At 40.1% G+C, this 18503-nt stretch overlaps 1 protein-coding gene across 4 annotated transcripts in view; it reads right to left on the reverse strand.

Moving 5' to 3' along the window:
- Window positions 1-14647: 14647 nt before the first annotated feature.
- caln1 (calneuron 1) overlaps window positions 14648-18503 on the reverse strand; it is a 61035-nt gene continuing 57179 nt past the window's right edge. For 3 of the 4 annotated variants that reach the window (XM_037086624.1, XM_037086617.1, XM_037086609.1), the window contains 2 exons: window positions 14997-15135; window positions 14648-14824 (listed from right to left, as the gene is read on the reverse strand). In XM_037086624.1, coding sequence (XP_036942519.1) covers window positions 15008-15135 — 128 coding nt within the window. In that variant the 3' untranslated portion in view covers window positions 14648-14824; window positions 14997-15007. Of the gene's footprint in view, window positions 14825-14949; window positions 15136-18503 lie in introns of all 4 variants that reach the window. The other variant, XR_005072536.1, reaches the window with a different exon arrangement.

Here is an 18503-nt window from a genome sequence, read left to right on the forward strand (position 1 = left end):
GAGCGCTGCGGGAATGAATCCTAAAACTCTTAAAGTCAGTGTGGGGTGTTTTTGAGCAGGTTTTCAATCAACTGCCTGAAATACGTTTTTAACACAAGCTTAAGATGTTTTCTGCTCCAAGATATAAAGTACGTCAGTAAACACCCTGCTTGTAAATTTTAAAAAAGGTTGGTAAATGAGGCTACAGAAGTTGTTGATAACATTAAAGGTCATCACAGCCAACACAGAGACTATTCTACTCTCTGATCTGTCTTTACATGCTGACTAGCTGCAAACTATTGAAAATCTAAATATGTAGACAGATCAATTTATTGTAGACGTTTTTTGCATCTATTGAGCTAATTTCTGCTCCAAAAATCATAAAAATGTGTTTATTATCTTGCCGAACAAAATGTCTCTGATGGTGGTTTGATCAGGGTGGTGGAAATAAACCTGTAATGATTAATAATAATAACAATAATAATAGTAATAATAATTAAAGCTGCGAGCAGCGTTGGTCGGGCCCTCGCAGTACACGCACCTCGGGGCATGCTGCCGTCAGGGCTTCCGCACGCAACGCCTCGAAGAAGCCGTTTCTTTATAATATTTCGTACTGCTGCACGATTCCCCAGACATAGACTGAGATGACGGTCCGCTTCTGGAGCTGGCTGACGAAAATGTCCACATGAGGCATGATGCAATGAAATAGTTTAAGGAAGAAGCTGAAAGTATCATCGTCCAGTAGCTGAAGAGAATTTTTTCTCCAGTTCTTCCAGCTGCTCTACACTCTGGCGATGATGTCACGCACTCTAGCTCACGCAATACACACCCATTATAAAATCAGAAGAAGGCCTAAAAATCCGTAAAACTAAAACTGTGATGATTTGGAAACCGTAAGAGATTTTTAAAAACTGAATACATGCCCAACAGTTCAAGGTCTTCTCACTCTTTAAAAGGTGGAATGGTATCTGTAGCTCAAAGCATGAAGCACAAGAAGAGGTTGAAAGTCGATGAGTTTTGAAGAGGATTTTAAGATTTTCCCATTTACTTTCCATTCAAACTAATCAGACTGCGACCAGATCACCATCTATTGGCCGATTTGCACCAAATTTTACACAGAGCCTCATCAGTCCATGGAACACAATTATGAACATTTACGTGATAATCAGACCGTATTTTGTTTAGATGTGCAAGATTGTCTGCTTTCAACACAATATGCAGGAATTTTGTTGCAGGTTCCCTGCTCGGGCCCTAATAAAGAATCGCTTCAAAAACAATAGTGTCCTCGCAGGTTCCCTGCTCGGGCCCTAATTAAGGATCCATGGCGGGACTCAAACCCAGAGCAGAAGCAAAGCCTCCATTCACATCCTGCTCTATCACCTGAGCTAAACACCATTATGAGTTCACACTGGATGAATAAACACAATGAGTCCCGCCCACAGACTTTCTGACGAATGCAGGTGGAGCGCGCCGAAAAGGGGCGGTCTCGCTCGTTTCCCGCGTGAAATTAGTGGATTTCCCTCCAAAACTGTAGATGTGTATTTAAATAGCTGTTGGATCATCACTCTGGTTCCAGCGGCTCTACTCTGAGGACACGAATACGGTCAGTAAACTCTTCTGTACGAATCTGCTTTATGTGTGTGCTTACCTGCTCAGTTCAGGTGTGTTCATGTCTGTGTGGGAGTTGTATAGATCTCAGGTGATTAGCCCAGGTGATGTTCCTTTATATCAAAGAGCTCCACATTGCAAAGTAACCTCCATGTTGTCTCAGCCTAGTGCCGGTTAAAATGGAGCCAGCCTCCCTCTCATGTCGGTCAGATTTGTTTTTGCCTCAAATGTTTCTGAAATAACTCTGAACACGAAACTGTAGACGTCTTGTGTAACTGTTTAGTGTTGAGATAAATTCGGCTGGAACATAATTCTGTAATTACATCCATTTAAACGCGCCGCGGACTGTATGTTTTGCCCAATGCACCAAACTCCATTGTGATTTTGGCCGTTTTATATCTGCGGTGTTTATTACATGAACACTGCACAGTTAAGTAAATTTGGGTCACTGTCTCAGAACAAGTCGCTAGTTTCGTTAAATTCGGCTTGAAGTATTATTTATTTATTTATTATTTTAAACGGCATGAAAGCTGGTTAGCTAACGTTTACTGGTCAGTTTAAGTCAGTGGTTATGTTAGCTAGCTGAGTTTAAATTTGTTGGAGATGCAATGCAAGGTTTGGAAACATGTTACCAGCGGCTCAGCTGCTTTATTAACGGGCTACTGACACTATAATGAGCTTATAAAGACGTCTGGGTCATTTCATCGTTGTGTTTTTACAGACGGGTTTGCATGTTAGCTAAGGTGTGTGTCTGTTGGAGAGTGTTAGCATGACGCCATTATCGTGCTGTGTAATGTTAGCTTGTTAATACTATCATCTTTACAGCTGAATATCTGAGTACAGCACAGTTAGCTAACAGGCTCCAGGTGCTTAGTATGTCAGCATCTAGAAGGTCATTTTGAGCAACTAAAGTAGTTTATACACAAAATAAGCAGCCTCATTGTAGCTGCACAGCATGTATTCAGTGTGTTTGTCTCAGTTTTGGTTTAATGTGTTACTGCAATCACTGCACTGTGTGTCAAAAGATAGACTTTGAAATCATATTACTCGTGTATAAAGCTCTTAATGTTCTCAGAACTTATTACATTTGGTTTACATTTGTTTTACCTTTAAAAAAAACACATTTATTAAATCAGATGAAAGTAGATTTTATAGTGCAGAGTGATGTGAGACTCCTGAGGTGATGTCATGCACGTGGTCACAGACCGCTATATCATTCTTTATTATGAAATGATAATCCTGTAAGAAATCCCATTTTGCCAGATGTGTCTATACTCTGTCTATACGTCTTTTTTCTGCTTACAATCAGAATATGTGTATACACACAGACATATATGCATGTAGTCATCATGTTATACTAAAGTGCCTCCTCCTCTCTCGAGGTGAACAGTGGGACTTGTCTTCAGCTTCAGGTGGAGCAGCTCTGACCTGTATGGTGATCAGACCCGGAGAGGAGACACACCTGGTCCAACCAGGTCAGTGCAATATAGGTGCAAAAATTAGAGGCAGAAAGTGTGAGTTTTGTCAATTTCTGCTCATTAATACTCTATGATCAGTAAATGATTTTAGAGGATAGTCGAGTCTCATTCACAGGTCGTTGAATACCGACAGTTTGGGTTGGCAGAAGCCATGACAGTGTCACTGTTGGGACACTAGTCTCTCTCCCTCTTTTTCTGTTTGTCTTTAAAAAAGCTAATTAAAAAGGCAAACAAATTTGCAAGCAAGCAATGTACAGGTTAGTTCAATGGGGAATAAAAGAAGGAAGTCATAGTATTTTAATATTTACTAAGCGCGATATTGTAGCCAGCTGGCATTGTTTCAGTTTAACGAACACCTGCATTTATATATATTATGAATTATATAATTATATTTTATTTAACATGTATATCTCCACTGTTCAGCCACAACATTAAAACAACTGACAAGTGAAGTGAGCATTGATCATCTTGTTACAATCAAATGTTCTGCTGGGAAACTTTGAGTTCTGTCATTTCTGTGGATTCTCTTTGACAAACACCAGCCACCCAAACACCGTTCAAACCAACTGCACCCCCTCATGGCAAAGAACCCAAGGCCTCAAACTGGCCTCCTCATTGTCCAGATCCCACTTCAGCTGAGCATCTGCTGGATGCGCCAGAACCAACTCCAATCCATGTTGGGGCCCCCATGGATCGGTCTTGGCTCTGACTGCATCCAGTGGAAGCTCAGCTGGATTGAGATCTGGGGAATCTGGAGGTCATGTTGACACCTTGAGCTCTTTCCCACGTTCCTCGGGTCGTTCCTGAGCAGTTTTTGCAGCGTTGCAGGCGCGTTGTCCTGCAGGGGGGGCACTGCCACCAAGGAGTGCTGCTGCCATGAGAGGGTGTACTTGGTCTGCTGCTGTGTTTGGGTGACTGGTGTTTGTCAAAGAGACATCCACACGAATGCTGGGACCCATGGCTTCACAGCCGAACATGACATTGGAACAAAATCATCCATGTTATTCAATTCACCTGTCACTGTTATAATGATATGACTCTCAGTGTATACACATGTTAAATACTCTATATATGTCTAAAATATCTATATGTCTATATTTCCTGTCAGTAAATCAAAATCTGATTGACCTGATTTGATTTGATAAAGCAAAACCTGTTTGAAATACTTGTACTTCCTTTGAACCCTGTTGGTTTTGAGCTGGGACTTTTACATTTAAATGGACAGCTTCATTTATGTAGATTCAACACTAACATTAGCCTCGGTGTATTCCCCTAGCAGGCCACTAATAAGGATCCTATTCAGTTTCTGACGTGCAGCTGTGTGGTGGTGAAGTTTTTGGTTTAGAAGCGGTTCTTGTGGTCACATTCATGGTAGAGGTGCAGCAAACTGAGCTGTAAACACCAGCAGAATGACCGGAGACATGTTAATTTTTGGTGGCTTGTGTAAGGTTTGTTAGCAGTAGCATTCTTATTCATGGTAGAAGTGCAGCGGATTGAGAGCTACGACACCAGCAGAACTGAGCTGAGACGTGTTGTTTTGGAGGCCTTGTGGTGTAGAGCTTTCTGGGGACAAAAGTTCAGTAAGAGCAGTCCCGTTGTTAGTGGTCTGCCAGGCAAACCTGGTGTTATTGTAATTTATAGTTTAACTTGGCCAGACTTCAGCTATCTTCAATGGCAAATGCCCGAGTGCTGTCCATCGGAGCTGTAAGCAGTGTTTTCCATGAATGGCAGTAGTCAGGCCTTTGATCAGTTGCTGGTATTGGTAATAGCGTATCTTACGAGCCCTCGTGCGATCCCGCCAACTTACAGGTCCCTCATGTTCAGACACCTATGGTATGGTAGAAGCGTGCCCAAAGTGTGCGCTGTTTAGCTTGGGCTTCGGCCTGGCTAGGGACATGCTCAGGGCCACGGTAGAAGCTAGCCTGACGCCACTAAAGCGGCTTGGATCTCTGCCCTCAACTGTCCATGACGATTTCCCTCGCGAGTTCAGTGTGTATGGGCGCGATGCCTTTGCTTGAAGATAATGTTGAACCTCTGTGATAAAACTAAATGAAAACAATTGCAGGAATTCATTTTCTTTGCAACTGTGTGCAACAGCATCCTGCTTGATAACACCAAGCAGAGATCATTACAAAGCTGTTACAGGGCCCTCGGCCTTAATGCCCAGCAGACCACTGATAACGATCTGAATGTGTTGTGGTGACATTTTTTCTTTGGAAGCTGTTGTTGTTGTTGTTGTCATGTTAATGGTAGAGATGTAGTGAAATGATAGCTACAGATACTTTGAGTGGTTGTTAATTTGTCTGAGTACTTCTGAGTGTATTGAAGGTTTGTTTTTAGTTCTTGTACATGTGCACTTGAGCGTGCAACTGTGTGCTCAGAGAGTGCTTGATAAGCTTTATGAAGCCTTTGGAGTTGTTGTCTTGTGAACTGATAGCTACAAACAGCTTGAGCGGTTGTTAGTTATTTTGCACCCTTCTTAGTGTATTGAAGGTTTGTTTTTAGTTCTTGTACATGTGCACTTGAGCGTGCAACTGTGTGCTCAGAGAGTGCTTGATAAGCTTTATGAAACCTTTGGAGTTGTCTTGTGAACTGATAGCTAGGAACAGCTTGAGTGGTTGTTAGTTATTTTGCACCCTTCGGAGTGTATTGAAGGTTTGTTTTTAGTTCTTGTACATCTGCACTTGAGTGCGCAACTGTGTGCTCAGAGAGTGCTTGATGAGCTTTATGAACCCTCGGAAGTTGTTGTTCTGCTGGCGAAAACATCGTGGTATGAAGCTTTTCAGGCTAACATTGTTAGCTAAACAATGTTGAGTGCCGTAAGCTACAATAGCCAGTTCGCCACTGTAGAGTTCCAGGCACCAAAGTTCAGTAATAGCAATCCAGTTGTTTGTGGTCAGGCTTGTGTGAACTGACCAACCAGACCAGACTTAAGTCCCACCTCAAAACCCACAGGATTCAAGGAGAGTTTTTACAGCCACTGGATAATCACAAAAAATGTATATAAAAAAATGTATCTTGAAATAAAATGTAATTGAAAATACATGTCTTCTCACTGTTAACAACTTGACTCTCTATGAGTCCTGTTAATAGCTCACAAAGTGCGTTATTTGACGACCTGAGAATGAGACTCAAAAAGCAGCTGTCTTTGTACAGAATTGCTTTATAAGTATGCCGGCATCATGCAATATATCAATTAATTAATAATTGTCCTCCATAATGCAGGACACTGGCTTGTCTCACATGGCCTCTCTAAGATCTCAACTTTCTGCTTTTAATGCTGATTAACTTAATCTATAATAATATATCATGTTTCATCAGCAAATGTTTAATATTGATATGAATCGACAAAGTAACTAGTAACTAAAGCTGTCAGACAAAGTACTGTGAAAGTATGAATAATATAGTTAAAACAAAATTTATGCAAAATATGAAAATTATTTAACATATATATATATATATATATATATATATATATATATATATATATATATATATATATATATATATATATATATATATATATATATATATATATACACTGTTCAGTTGAAACATTAAAACAACTGACAAGTGAAGTGAGCATTGATCATCTTGTTACAATCAAATGTTCTGCTGGGAAACTTTGAGTTCTGTCATTTCTGTGGATTCTCTTTGACAAACACCAGCCACCCAAACACCGTTCAGACCAACTGCACCCCCTCATGGCAAAGAACCCAAGGCCTCAAACTGGCCTCCTCATTGTCCAGATCCCACTTCAGCTGAGCATCTGCTGGATGCGCCAGAACCAACTGCCATCCATGTTGGGGCCCCCATGGATTGTTCTTGGCTCTGACTGCATCCAGTGGAAGCTCAGCTGGATTGAGATCTGGGGAATCTGGAGGTCATGTTGACACCTTGAGCTCTTTCCCACGTTCCTCGGGTCGTTCCTGAGCAGTTTTTGCAGCGTTGCAGGCGCGTTGTCCTGCAGGGGGCGCACTGCCACCAAGGAGTGCTGCTGCCATGAGGGGGTGTACTTGGTCTGCAGCTGTGTTTGGGTGACTGGTGTTTGTCAAAGAGACATCCACACGAATGCTGGGACCCATGGCTTCACAGCCGAACATGACATTGGAACACAATGATCCATGTTATTTATTTCACCTGTCACTGGTTCTAATGTTGTGGCTCTCAGTGTTTACACGTGTTAACTGCTTTTTACAGACACACTCAAAACCTCCCAAAAAAGGCTAAAAACTTCCACAAATACAAACAAAACCTCCACAAAAAACTTTAACAAATTCACTAAAAATTTCCATAAATTCACTAAAAACTTCCACAAATAGACACAAAACCTCCACAAATACACTCAAACCTCCACAAATACACAAAAAGTCCATAAATTCACTAAAACTTCCACAAATATACACAAAACCTCCACAAATACACAAAAAGTCCATAAATTCACTAAAACTTCCACAAACATACACAAAACCTCCACAAATACACTCAAACCTCCACAAATCCAGAAAAACTTTAACAAATTCACTAAAAATTTCCATAAATTCACTAAAAACTTCCACAAATATACACAAAACCTCCACAAATACACTCAAACCTCCACAAATCCACAAAAAACTTATACAAATTCATTAAAAATTTCCATTAATTCACTAAAAACTTCCACAAATCGACACAAAACCTCCGCAAATACACAAACCTTCACAAATATACTCAAACCTCCACAAATTCACTAAAAACTTCCACAAATAGACACAAAACCTGCACAAGAGACGTGAAACTACCACTGCTCTTCTTTCTCATCTTGCAGGTGATGGACAGTTGAAAGGACGAATCACCAAGATGAGCCAATCAATGGAGACGAGCCGCCACAGGAGCCTGAACCTGTACTTCACGAGGGGGAACAAACATGGCTGATATATCTGCAGTTCACTGCTCGTTTCTCCAGAACGAGAGCAGCCAGGAGCTGAAAGTTGTGGGCAGAGGAACAGGCTGCTGAGGACGAGTTGGACGACGGTTTCCTGAAATGAATCCTGATTTCCTGTAAATCAAGTTTTTTGGACTGACATGTTGTTCTCAGACTGTGAGACTCCCGAACATCCTCATCAAAATAGACTTTTTGGTTTCTGTCCGTCTGTGATGAAGCATCAAATGAGTCTCTTGTGAAACAGACCTGGTTCAGTTTGTTCACTTAATTCACATCATCTTTCTACAAACTCCCCTGTTTTTTATTGGCATTTTGCTTTTATTAAAGCAGAGAAGATGGAAACAATTAGGCAGCTACCGACCTACTCATCCTGTACGAGAAGCTTGGTTTTTTAAACTGAGTACTTACTAATAACAAATAGAAGATGAGACCTGGTGAGCAGAAATGTACTAATTTGAAAAAAAAATCAAATGAGAAAACATTTAAAAATATGTAATGAAGAATATTTTCGATATTTTTTTCTTTGTAACCAAATGGAATCAAAATAAAGACATTTTCTTTGTAACTGTGACTGAAGTGACTTATGTGACTGGTGCTTCTTGTCAACACCGTTTAGCTCTTGTGTGGGACATTTAATGTCTTAAATGTAGGCCACATGTTCACACCTTCACATCTAAATGTTGTTTAAAGTCTTATTTCACCTCTCAACTTTGTTTTTATTCCAACTGTGTTATGTTATTGTATACAGAATCGCATCCTCGCCCATGGAGAAAGTGTTGCAGAATAACTGCAGACAAAGTGAACCAGAACATACAGTTCACATTTCCATTCACTTTCAGAGAGCTGAATGTGCTGAAAGGGAAACACTACAGCTTGTTGGAACTTGTTCATCACTTCTTTTATTGAAACTTAAGCAGGAATGTGCAGGTTGTGTTCATCTTTGACATTCTGGACGAGTGTCGACTTCCTCTGGACTTTAGTCATCATCAGATCCTGTCTGATGTTACAGAGTCGACGTGCTGCTGACAAGCCTCATCAACTGCTTCCCTCTGCCTGTGACAGTTTCACTTGTGTGGGTCTGACTTAAGTGTGGGCCACATGTTAAAGTCTTCAAGTCTTATTTTACCTCTAAACGTTGTTTTTGTTCCCAACATGTGATGTCATTACTGTACAGAACTGCAGCCCCACCCACCGAGAAAGAATTGCAAAATAACGGCAATGACTGGAGACAGTCACAGGAAGTTACGTCATATCATTCTCAATTATTAAGTGATTATTATTATTATTATTATTTAGCTGTTTTATTAAACTTTACAAGGGGGACAAACGTACAACATCTAAACTGCTCTCACAGTTAACATATAAACCTTGACAGTGGTTTACTTTTAATTTATTATGTTAATATTTATTTTTGTAAGGAGCAATATTTTAAATAATCTAGTGTGTGGTTCTTTGACCTTAAATGTTCAGCTGCTAGGACAGATGTCATCTCTGTTTGTCGGTCAACATTTGAGGTGATGAGGGCGGCACATGACCAGGATGTATGTCTTATTGACCTTATTTATAAAAATAATAATATGTATAATAATGTATTTATTTTTAGAGCACCTTTAAAAACAGTTTACATATTTAGTTCCATTATGATTTTGATGATTTACCACACAGGCAGTTGAGAGTCACAGTAAAGTTCAGTCCAGCCTGCTGAGATACGAATCACAAAACAAAAGGTGAAACACCTGAAAACAAAGGAGAAGAAATGGAGGAGGGACGGAGGACAGTGTGTTCTTTAGTGTTTAACGGTATGAGATTGTAAAAATGTCCACATTCCTCAAAGATATGTACAGATACGTTTGTCTTTTAACTGCTTCAGAAACACTGCAAAGAAAAAAGAAATTAAAAACTACCTGACAGGTTATATGACAGCAAAAATATAAGAAACACTCTCACAACATAATAAATATGTACAATGAACTCTGTAGGTATAATTTGCATTATTATCTGTACCATCTAATTATTCCACAACAAGCTCACCAGGTTAAAATAAAAAGATGTATAGTTAACTGAACATAATTTATGGTAAAATAATGTGTATTGCTCCATAATGTACTTAAAAAAATACACTAAACTGTATGTGGTTTTTTTTGTGTCTTATTTAACTTATTTAAAGAAAAACTCTTCTGTCTGCAGATGAGTCGGTGCGTCTCGTCTCAAAGACGCACAGCAACCACAGATTCAGGGTCTTAAATAAGAGCTCCAGAAGTCCCTGAAGCCCTTACAGGAGAACCTAAAGGCTCAAACAGCAGAAGGCATCAAGGTCCAGGCCCGACACACACAGGCGCAGATCAAAGAGCAGTTTAAGAGCTTCATCAGTTTCTACAAGAGGAAGAGGAGGCCAGGATCTCTGCTCTGGGCAGAGAAATAGCGGCACTTTCACAGTCAGAGCCACAGAGGAGGATCAGACAGCTGAAGACGTCTCAATCCTGCAGAACTACAAGGCTGAAGTGAAGAGAGTCCAGCAGCGCCTCCTCCTCCTCCTTCTTCTTCTTCTTCTTCACTGACATGATCTGTTTAAAATAGCAACATAGAAAAATCATTACTCAACAGAAACTGATGAATCTGCAGATATATTATAACATGAGTCACTGCAGCTGGACCTCAAGACGTTTTATGATATAAAACAATTTGTGTTTTACATTAAATATGGCTGACATGGCTGTGCACTGTGCCAGATCAGTGCCTAATGCCACCCTCTTGTGGTCTAAGTGTGTCCCAAATAGATAAAATTCACTTTATTAGATGCACTTGCACAACGTCTAATGCAATCTAATACAACAACCAACCTAACAAATAAATAAAATGTAAAGTTTCTAGTATAATTGTTGGAAAAGTGTTTTTCAACCTCGATTCCATGAAGAGGAGCTTGTATGTTGTCAATGTTTTTAATTTAAAAACAAGTAACTATGTATGTTTCACAGACTTTTACATTAGTGATGAGGGGGCGGATTTAAAGGATCAGTTCACCCAAAAATGAATATTCAGTCGCTATCTACTCACCCACAGTGCTGATGGAAAGTCAGGTGAAGTCCACAAGTTCTGGAGCTTCACAGCAAAACAGTGTTTCTCCTAAACAGAGAATCTGGGGCAACACTGAGCAGTTAAACTGATTAATTTAAAGGTTGACACACACACACACACACACACACACACACACACACACACACACACACACACACACACACACACACACACACGTCCAGTGTCAAATAAAAACGAGGAACACGGTTTAAAAAACACAGTTTATTGCCTCAATGCTTAATCCTTTAACTTTTGTACAGATTTCAGTATTTACAATTTCATAATTATTATGCCTCTAATAAATAGTACAACTTAAAGTCTTTTTCTAGTCTACAGGTTTAAATATTGCACATGCAAAGTATGTATAGTGTGTGCTTGTCTAATAGATATGCCGTCTTATTAGCTATGTACAAAGTTTTATAACAGAAACACTTGTGGGGTCCGACCACCATGCTACTGAAGAGACACTACGCGGTTCCCCTCCAAAATAAAACTCTACTTCAATAGATAGAGACATGCAGGGGGAGGGACAACGCAAATCCCAAATAACATACCCAAATGAAAAATATGACTTTTTTTTTTTTTATTATTTTAAAAGTTCTTCTTGAAGAACAAATAAATGATAAAACACCTTCTACAGTTAACCACTACATGGCAGCAGTGACTCGCTGTGGATTTGGTGGGAAGTTTCCACCAGTACTGTACGAATAACAGATTTTTAAAAAAAAAGAGAGAGAGAGAGAACAAAATTAATTTTAATCAGTGTGAATTTTTTATATTAGAAAAAAATAAAAACCAGTGTGACCGACGAGGCTTTGCAGACGGTTTTTGCACAAAGTATACTCTTCATTTCAGTCTCCAAAACGTGATGTCTGTAAATCATCCGCGGATGAAACCTTTTACAGGTTCAAACAGAGTTTTCTGCCACAGGCAAGAAGTCTATTCCTATAAATACACTGCGTTTAAATATGTGTCCACATACGAGTGCTGCTCTACCTGCAGTGTTGGTAGACCAAAGTCATCCTATACAATATACATAAAAATCATCATATTTTAACATTTAAGATCAAACGCTTGCCAGACACTGTGAGAACGATGCTGTGAGTCCTGGCATCACATTCCCCTGGTGCTTAAGGGAGTAAGAAACACACAAACACTGTGATGGGAGGACAGCATGGACGATGTGATCTCACTTCAACCTCTAGATGGCGTTCTCGCACACGACTAACAGCCCTCCTTGACATTTCATTGGAACGGATGACAGGTACAGTGCAAAAACAAGAACAGGGACAAAACAAATCCTACACGACAGACAGATTTCTGCCAGCAAAGGGCAGTTTGATCTCGTGTTTCCACGTGGGAAAAGGGAAAAGCGTCTATATTGTGTTGTCTGGTTCACCTCTGCAGAGTCTTATGGCTTTGGCAAGGGGGTGGAGAGGAAGCAGAAAGGGCCTTCACCGCCTGCTGCGTTTGTGATGAAGCAACCGCCTCTCGACCTGCTGACCTCCCTCCCTGCGCCTCTGAACCCGAGTGAGCAGAGAGAGCACCGACGGTCATGCACACACAGAGATACTGTTCACCTTCGACAGACACTTTGAGACACATCAGACGTAGGTTACGGTATTTACAGAAGACACTGACTTGATCGCATGCACTTGATAACACGTGTGTTTCTGAGGCCCGGCTGGGTCCACAGGTTGAGATGAGATCCAGCACACGAGTTCAGAGCCGACCCCAGAGGAGGGACTCGGCCGGGGTCTGAGAATGATTCAGTGCTGTGAGACAGTTACCACCCTGCAAGTCTCTCATAGTTCTCCTGCTTCAAAATGATTTAAAAGTGAAATTATTAAATGTCTTCTTAACAGTGATTATTGTTTTACCACCCAACAGGAAACATGTGGAGGAGAGGGCTCTGTTTTTTTTCCTGAATCAACAAGATAATTATCCTGGAAATTCAGAAAAACAGCACATTTTTCTTCCGGTCTGTGAATGCAAATCAAATAAGGTGAGTACTAAAGTGAGCAGTGATTTTAAGTCACGTAATTAATCAACTAATCATTTCCGCCAACAAAAGATAAAAACAGATATTAAAGAAATCTGTGACGAATTTTTGTTGCAGGATGTATTTAAATTCAGAGAACACAAGAACTGAGATGTTGATAGGATGAAGATAAATCAAATGGTGCCTCAGTCTTACACACCATTTTACTTTCAAGCTTAAATGTAATGAAACTTATACACTGAAATATCTAATTTAACATAAAAGGCAATTTTAGAGCCGTTTTTGAGTGCGAAGGCGATTCCACTCTCACAGCACTGAGTTATACTTCATTAACTTAATTCATAGAGAACTGAGGGACATTAAAAATCCACCCTAAAAACACTTCACCGCTGTTAAATCTCTATCCTCTGTTATAGCTTCGATCAGCAGGTCAATGTCTTTTACTTCGCTTAGTTTGAGAGCAGAGAAAATGTGTTTTAAAGGTCCAGTGTGCAGGATTTAGTGGCATCTAGAGGTGAAGTGGCAGATTGAAACCAACTGAACATCCCTCACCTCCCGGTCTCCTTAAAATCACTTAAAAACGTCTCGAGAGTCGAGGTTTGGTTTGTCCGTTCTGGTCTCGTGTAGAAACACTGTGCTGCAGCATGGCGGACTCTGTGACGGTGACGATATGATACGTTTCTGCCCCTAAATCCTCTAAATCGCCCCAAAAAGTCCTGCACACTGGACCTTTAAAACCTCAATGACATGCAGGTGAAAGTATGTAAAGATGCCAGAATGGAAGGTTCACTTCCGGTTGTGTTGATTGGAGAGCTTGTTGCTGTTTTTGCTCTTTCTGCTCTTTCTAACTCACAGCTGGATGTGACACGTTCACTCCTGTTCTCTGGAGTTTGTCTAGAGTCCTTCTGGGGAAAAGTTGGAAAAATCCCAGACTGAGGCGGACTGAGAGAAAGTCGGTCGACCAAGAAGTTGAACTAAATCGCCTTACAAAGGAACTCCTGGAGTGCAGTGAACACCACAGACAGATGATATATAACAGTGTGAGAGCATTGGAAGGGTGGATTTATTCCCTTTAATGGGACACAGAAACCTTTTCTTTTCACTCTGGACGCTGTCCATCCAACAGCGTCCAGGAGAAAGAGAAGATCTGAGACTGAACTTTCAGAGCTTCTGAATTCATTCATGAATTCAACAAGTCTCAAGTTACATTTTAAATTTTTATTCGCTTGACTGCTTCGCTGGTAGGGCCGATGAACTGATGCCAGCACCTCATACCAGCCCACAGACGCAGGAGTTGAAAATAGAGAGTTGGAGGTTGCTTGAAGTATCGTAGCACCATGAGAGCTCCAGGAGCTGTGGCCTGACACGTTCAGATCCTTCTATACACTCGAGTGGCCGCGAGTTCTGCAGCCGTCCTCGCAGGAACTTTAATAAGAGGGCAATTGTTCCCTTCCTCTCTCCTCTCTCGGGGCCCAGACTGCAGCCCTGGTGGCTCATCAGACTCCTGGTGGGTGACAGATCTGCAGACACACACGTCAAATCTCGCCTGCTGGGAAAGCGAGCGGCTCTGAACTCGTGCACTTTTTTTTTTTTTTTTGTTCTACATCTTTTATTGCATCAGGGAAACAGACAGGACAGAGTGTTATGTGTGATGTCAGCCCTTGAGTGTCCCTGTCAGAGTAAAGGGGGAGGAGTCCTGCATGACTCCTCATGCTGGCTTCATGGTTTCATTGGACGTCGGGTGGAGAGGTACCACTCCTTCGAAAAAAAAAATTAAAAATTAAAAATCAAGAATAATTTCAAAAAAATGGATTTTTGTCAGCGATTAGTTTGAGTGTTGTTCCTTGTGGTTCTTTTTCCTATCGACGGGGATATGACCTCACCCACTGGCATGCACATGCAGGCTGGCTTGTCCCCCCCCCCCACTCACAGTGGGCGCCGCTACTCCATGCCGTTCCGCAACATCTGATTGGCTGCGATGAGCATGACGCTGATGATGAATGCCATGGCGAAGGCGCAGATGAGGCTCTTCCTCACGCACGTCTGGCGGTTCTTCTTCGAAGGGTGAACTGAGGAGACGGGCGGAAAGACGAAGAAGAGAATTAATAAAACGTTCCTCAAGGGCCAGTTTAAAAGATGATAACACTTTAGTTTCTGACACAGCTCTGGATTTATCATTTTCAGCAGCCAGAGAGGGAATATAATGGAGATAAAACAACAGAGTGCAGCGAGCATATCTGGGAGAGCTTATTTATCCTCTGTTTACTTCTTTAGTTTATTAGCTCTCCTAAACTATTTGAACATAAATAACTGCAATACGATGCCTGAAAATGCAAGAGTCGTTAGCAGACGGATATTGACATCTAGTGCTTAGAATACCAGCAGCACAACAAAATAAACTACAGAGGCTCAATTTCATCTGTTCTTATTCATATATTTTGTAAGAATTATTCATGGCAGAGAAGGTATATTTCAGCAGTGAATGAAGTTATTGCAGTTTGTGCTTATTTCATCCAACTAGAATAACACACTGTTGGATTCTACCTCACCAGGCAGATGAACCTTTGAACAGTAAACAAGTCATTTGTGCATTCAGGTAACTTTGGTTCACAAATCTTCTAAATTTGGCCACACGAACAGGAACTGTGAAGTGACATTTTCCACTGCAGCAGTGGCCAGAGGAAATAAGCCTGAGGTGTGAGCTCACATCAGTGTTGCCAGGTAGATTAACAGCTCTGCGTTGGATCGTAGCTGAAGGAGCAGCAGGCCACTGATTTTACAGATGATGTTTACTTCACGTGTAATGAGGAGTATTACTCAGAGTGTGTAAACAGCCGTATAAAGTTGGTCAGATGATTTTCTAGTCTGAACAAACAGCCTGATCTCTGACTGGACCGCAGGCTCAGCATCTTTCAAACAAAGCCTGTTAAACTACTCTGAGGTGAGAGGTCTGAAAGAAATCGGGGAAGCATTTAGGAGGAGGGGAAGATTAATGATTGAGAGCAATATTTTTTAAAATCTGATTCTTGTGATTTCCCTGATGTTCTCAAAGTGGAATATTAAAATCACTGGGGTACCTGTTTAATATTATCTGTATTGACAAAGATCATCAGATAAAGTCGAAAGGAAGGAAGGAAGATGTTTACTTGTCTGGTTCTCCATTTTCTGAGCTTTCAAATTTTGTTTTTTATTTGTGAAACAGTGATTTTTTCTTTCTTTTCATGTGTCCAGACAATTCAAAATAATTTTTATCCACAATTATTTTTTCTACATGGATCAATCCGAGGAAAAAAAAGAAAAAAAAAAGAATATTACAGAAAGAGACACTGAGCCTTAATTTCCTGCTGATTTTTTATTTTTTTTTCACAATTTGATTTTTTAATTTGGGGCAAAAAAAAAAAATGTGTCGAGTAAAAAAAAGATTTTTCTCACTTGTGAAAAAACTTTTTTTATGTGTCGACGAGTGAAAAAATGTTTTTCTCACTGTAGAAATAATGTCTTACTCGCTGCGACACATGAAAAAAAAAATCTTATCTTATTTAGTAGGTTAGCAAGCCTCAGTTTACTCTTAAAAAATATGTTTCCACTGGGTTTCACACACGGAACAAAAGAAATACAGCCATGAACATTTTTTTAAACACTTTTTTATACTTCTTTTTATACTTAACCTAATCCTAACCCTCATTAAATTAAAAAAAAATCACTCAGGATCTTTTTTTTTATGTGTTGAGCCAGGTGAAATAATCTTTTTTTCATGTGTCGAACATTTTTTTCTCACTCGTGATAAAAAAAATTGAATTTTTTTTCCAGTGTCGAAACAAGTAAAACATTTTTTTCACATTTTCATGTGTTTCAGAGTAAATATATATATATATATATATATATATATATATATATATATATATATATATATATATATATATATATATATATATTCATCATTTTCAAAATAATTTTAAGAAAAAAAATGTGTTGAGCAAAGTAAATTTAGAACTTGGAAAATGGACCACCAGAAAAAATTCTCACTTGTCCTTCAGGGCTTCCGTAGTTCTGACCAGGGTAAAATAAACAAATGTGTGCGTGATGGATCCACTTTAAGATGATCAATTGTTTTTTTCTCCCTTTCAAAGATACGACACCGTGTTGAACTTAAGGACAGTATATCGAAGTCTGAGCTGACACAAACATTCACACAGCAGCAGTCCCGTCTCTCCCTATGAGATCATTTTCTGGTTCAATCAATCTCCGGCGCCGACCGGTAACTCAGCAGCTCTTCCTCCCTGCGGCAGGTCGGCGGACCGCGAGCGGCTGAGACAATTTTTACCGAGCCGAGGTAATTAGAGGAGCTGGGCCAATGACCCACAGCCACATGGCTCACACTCTCAGGCGCTCTATTTATAACTCTCAATTCAAGAAGCACTGAAGTCATCAAAAATGCTTCTTGACTGCTGTTCCAAAGAAAATGCAATGTGGAAAGTAGGGCAGAAATTGCTACATCGTTCTTGGCTCAGCCGCTCAGACGGTGTCATTAGGAGGCGAGCTCCACTTGAAAAATACTATTCCAGACACTCACATCACATAAAACATGACCTGAAGTGATTTTTTAGCCAAATGGATTATCTAAGAATGAGCTCGCAGCCAATTACCCGAGGTTATGTAACTCACAAGCCGTAGTAGACAATGTGTTTTTCTTTAAAACCTGAATTAAAACGAACAAATCTCTTTTGCAGGAATGCCATCCTGACACACACACACACACACACACACACACACACACACACACACACACACACACCTTGAAGCTGTCAATATCAATCTGACGTAACATTGTAGCTCAAGATAAAACTTTATTGATCCCTGAGGTATAATTAAATATATCTCCACCTTTATCAGCTGCAGCATTAAAGTGATTAAACTCTTCATTGAACAATATAATAAGCATTATGCTAAAATATGCAATTCTGCGTGATGAGTACTTTTACTGAACTTTAAGAATATTTTCATGCTGGTAATTTTTTTTTTATGGTAGAGTTCAAGATCTGAAACGGTTTGAAATTCTCTTTCAAAAGTCTTGTGTGAAGATAAAACACAACTTGTTCATTGTTCTTTCATTGTTCTGGATTTCCACCTGTCTTGAAGATCTTGATCCGCCCGTGTGTGCAGTCTCTTTTCCTCTGACCACGAGACTCGTCAATTAATCCTCAGCACTCTGCCGTGAAAACACATTTAACATCTGGGATCCGACTCCATGACGGGCGTTAAGATGAACTGCAGTGTGTAGAAAAAAAAAAGTCTTCTCTTGTTTGCTTATGTGGTTTATAAAGAGGCATCAGAATTAAAGTGATGAGGATTAATAACCATAATACATAATGAACATTTTGTATTTTACAGTTCTACAGAGGTTTCACGTATCCATCTATACAGTTGTATAAGTCGG

The sequence above is a fragment of the Acanthopagrus latus genome, chromosome 2 (genome assembly GCF_904848185.1).
Source record: "Acanthopagrus latus isolate v.2019 chromosome 2, fAcaLat1.1, whole genome shotgun sequence".
Classification (NCBI taxonomy): Eukaryota; Metazoa; Chordata; class Actinopteri; order Spariformes; family Sparidae; genus Acanthopagrus; species Acanthopagrus latus.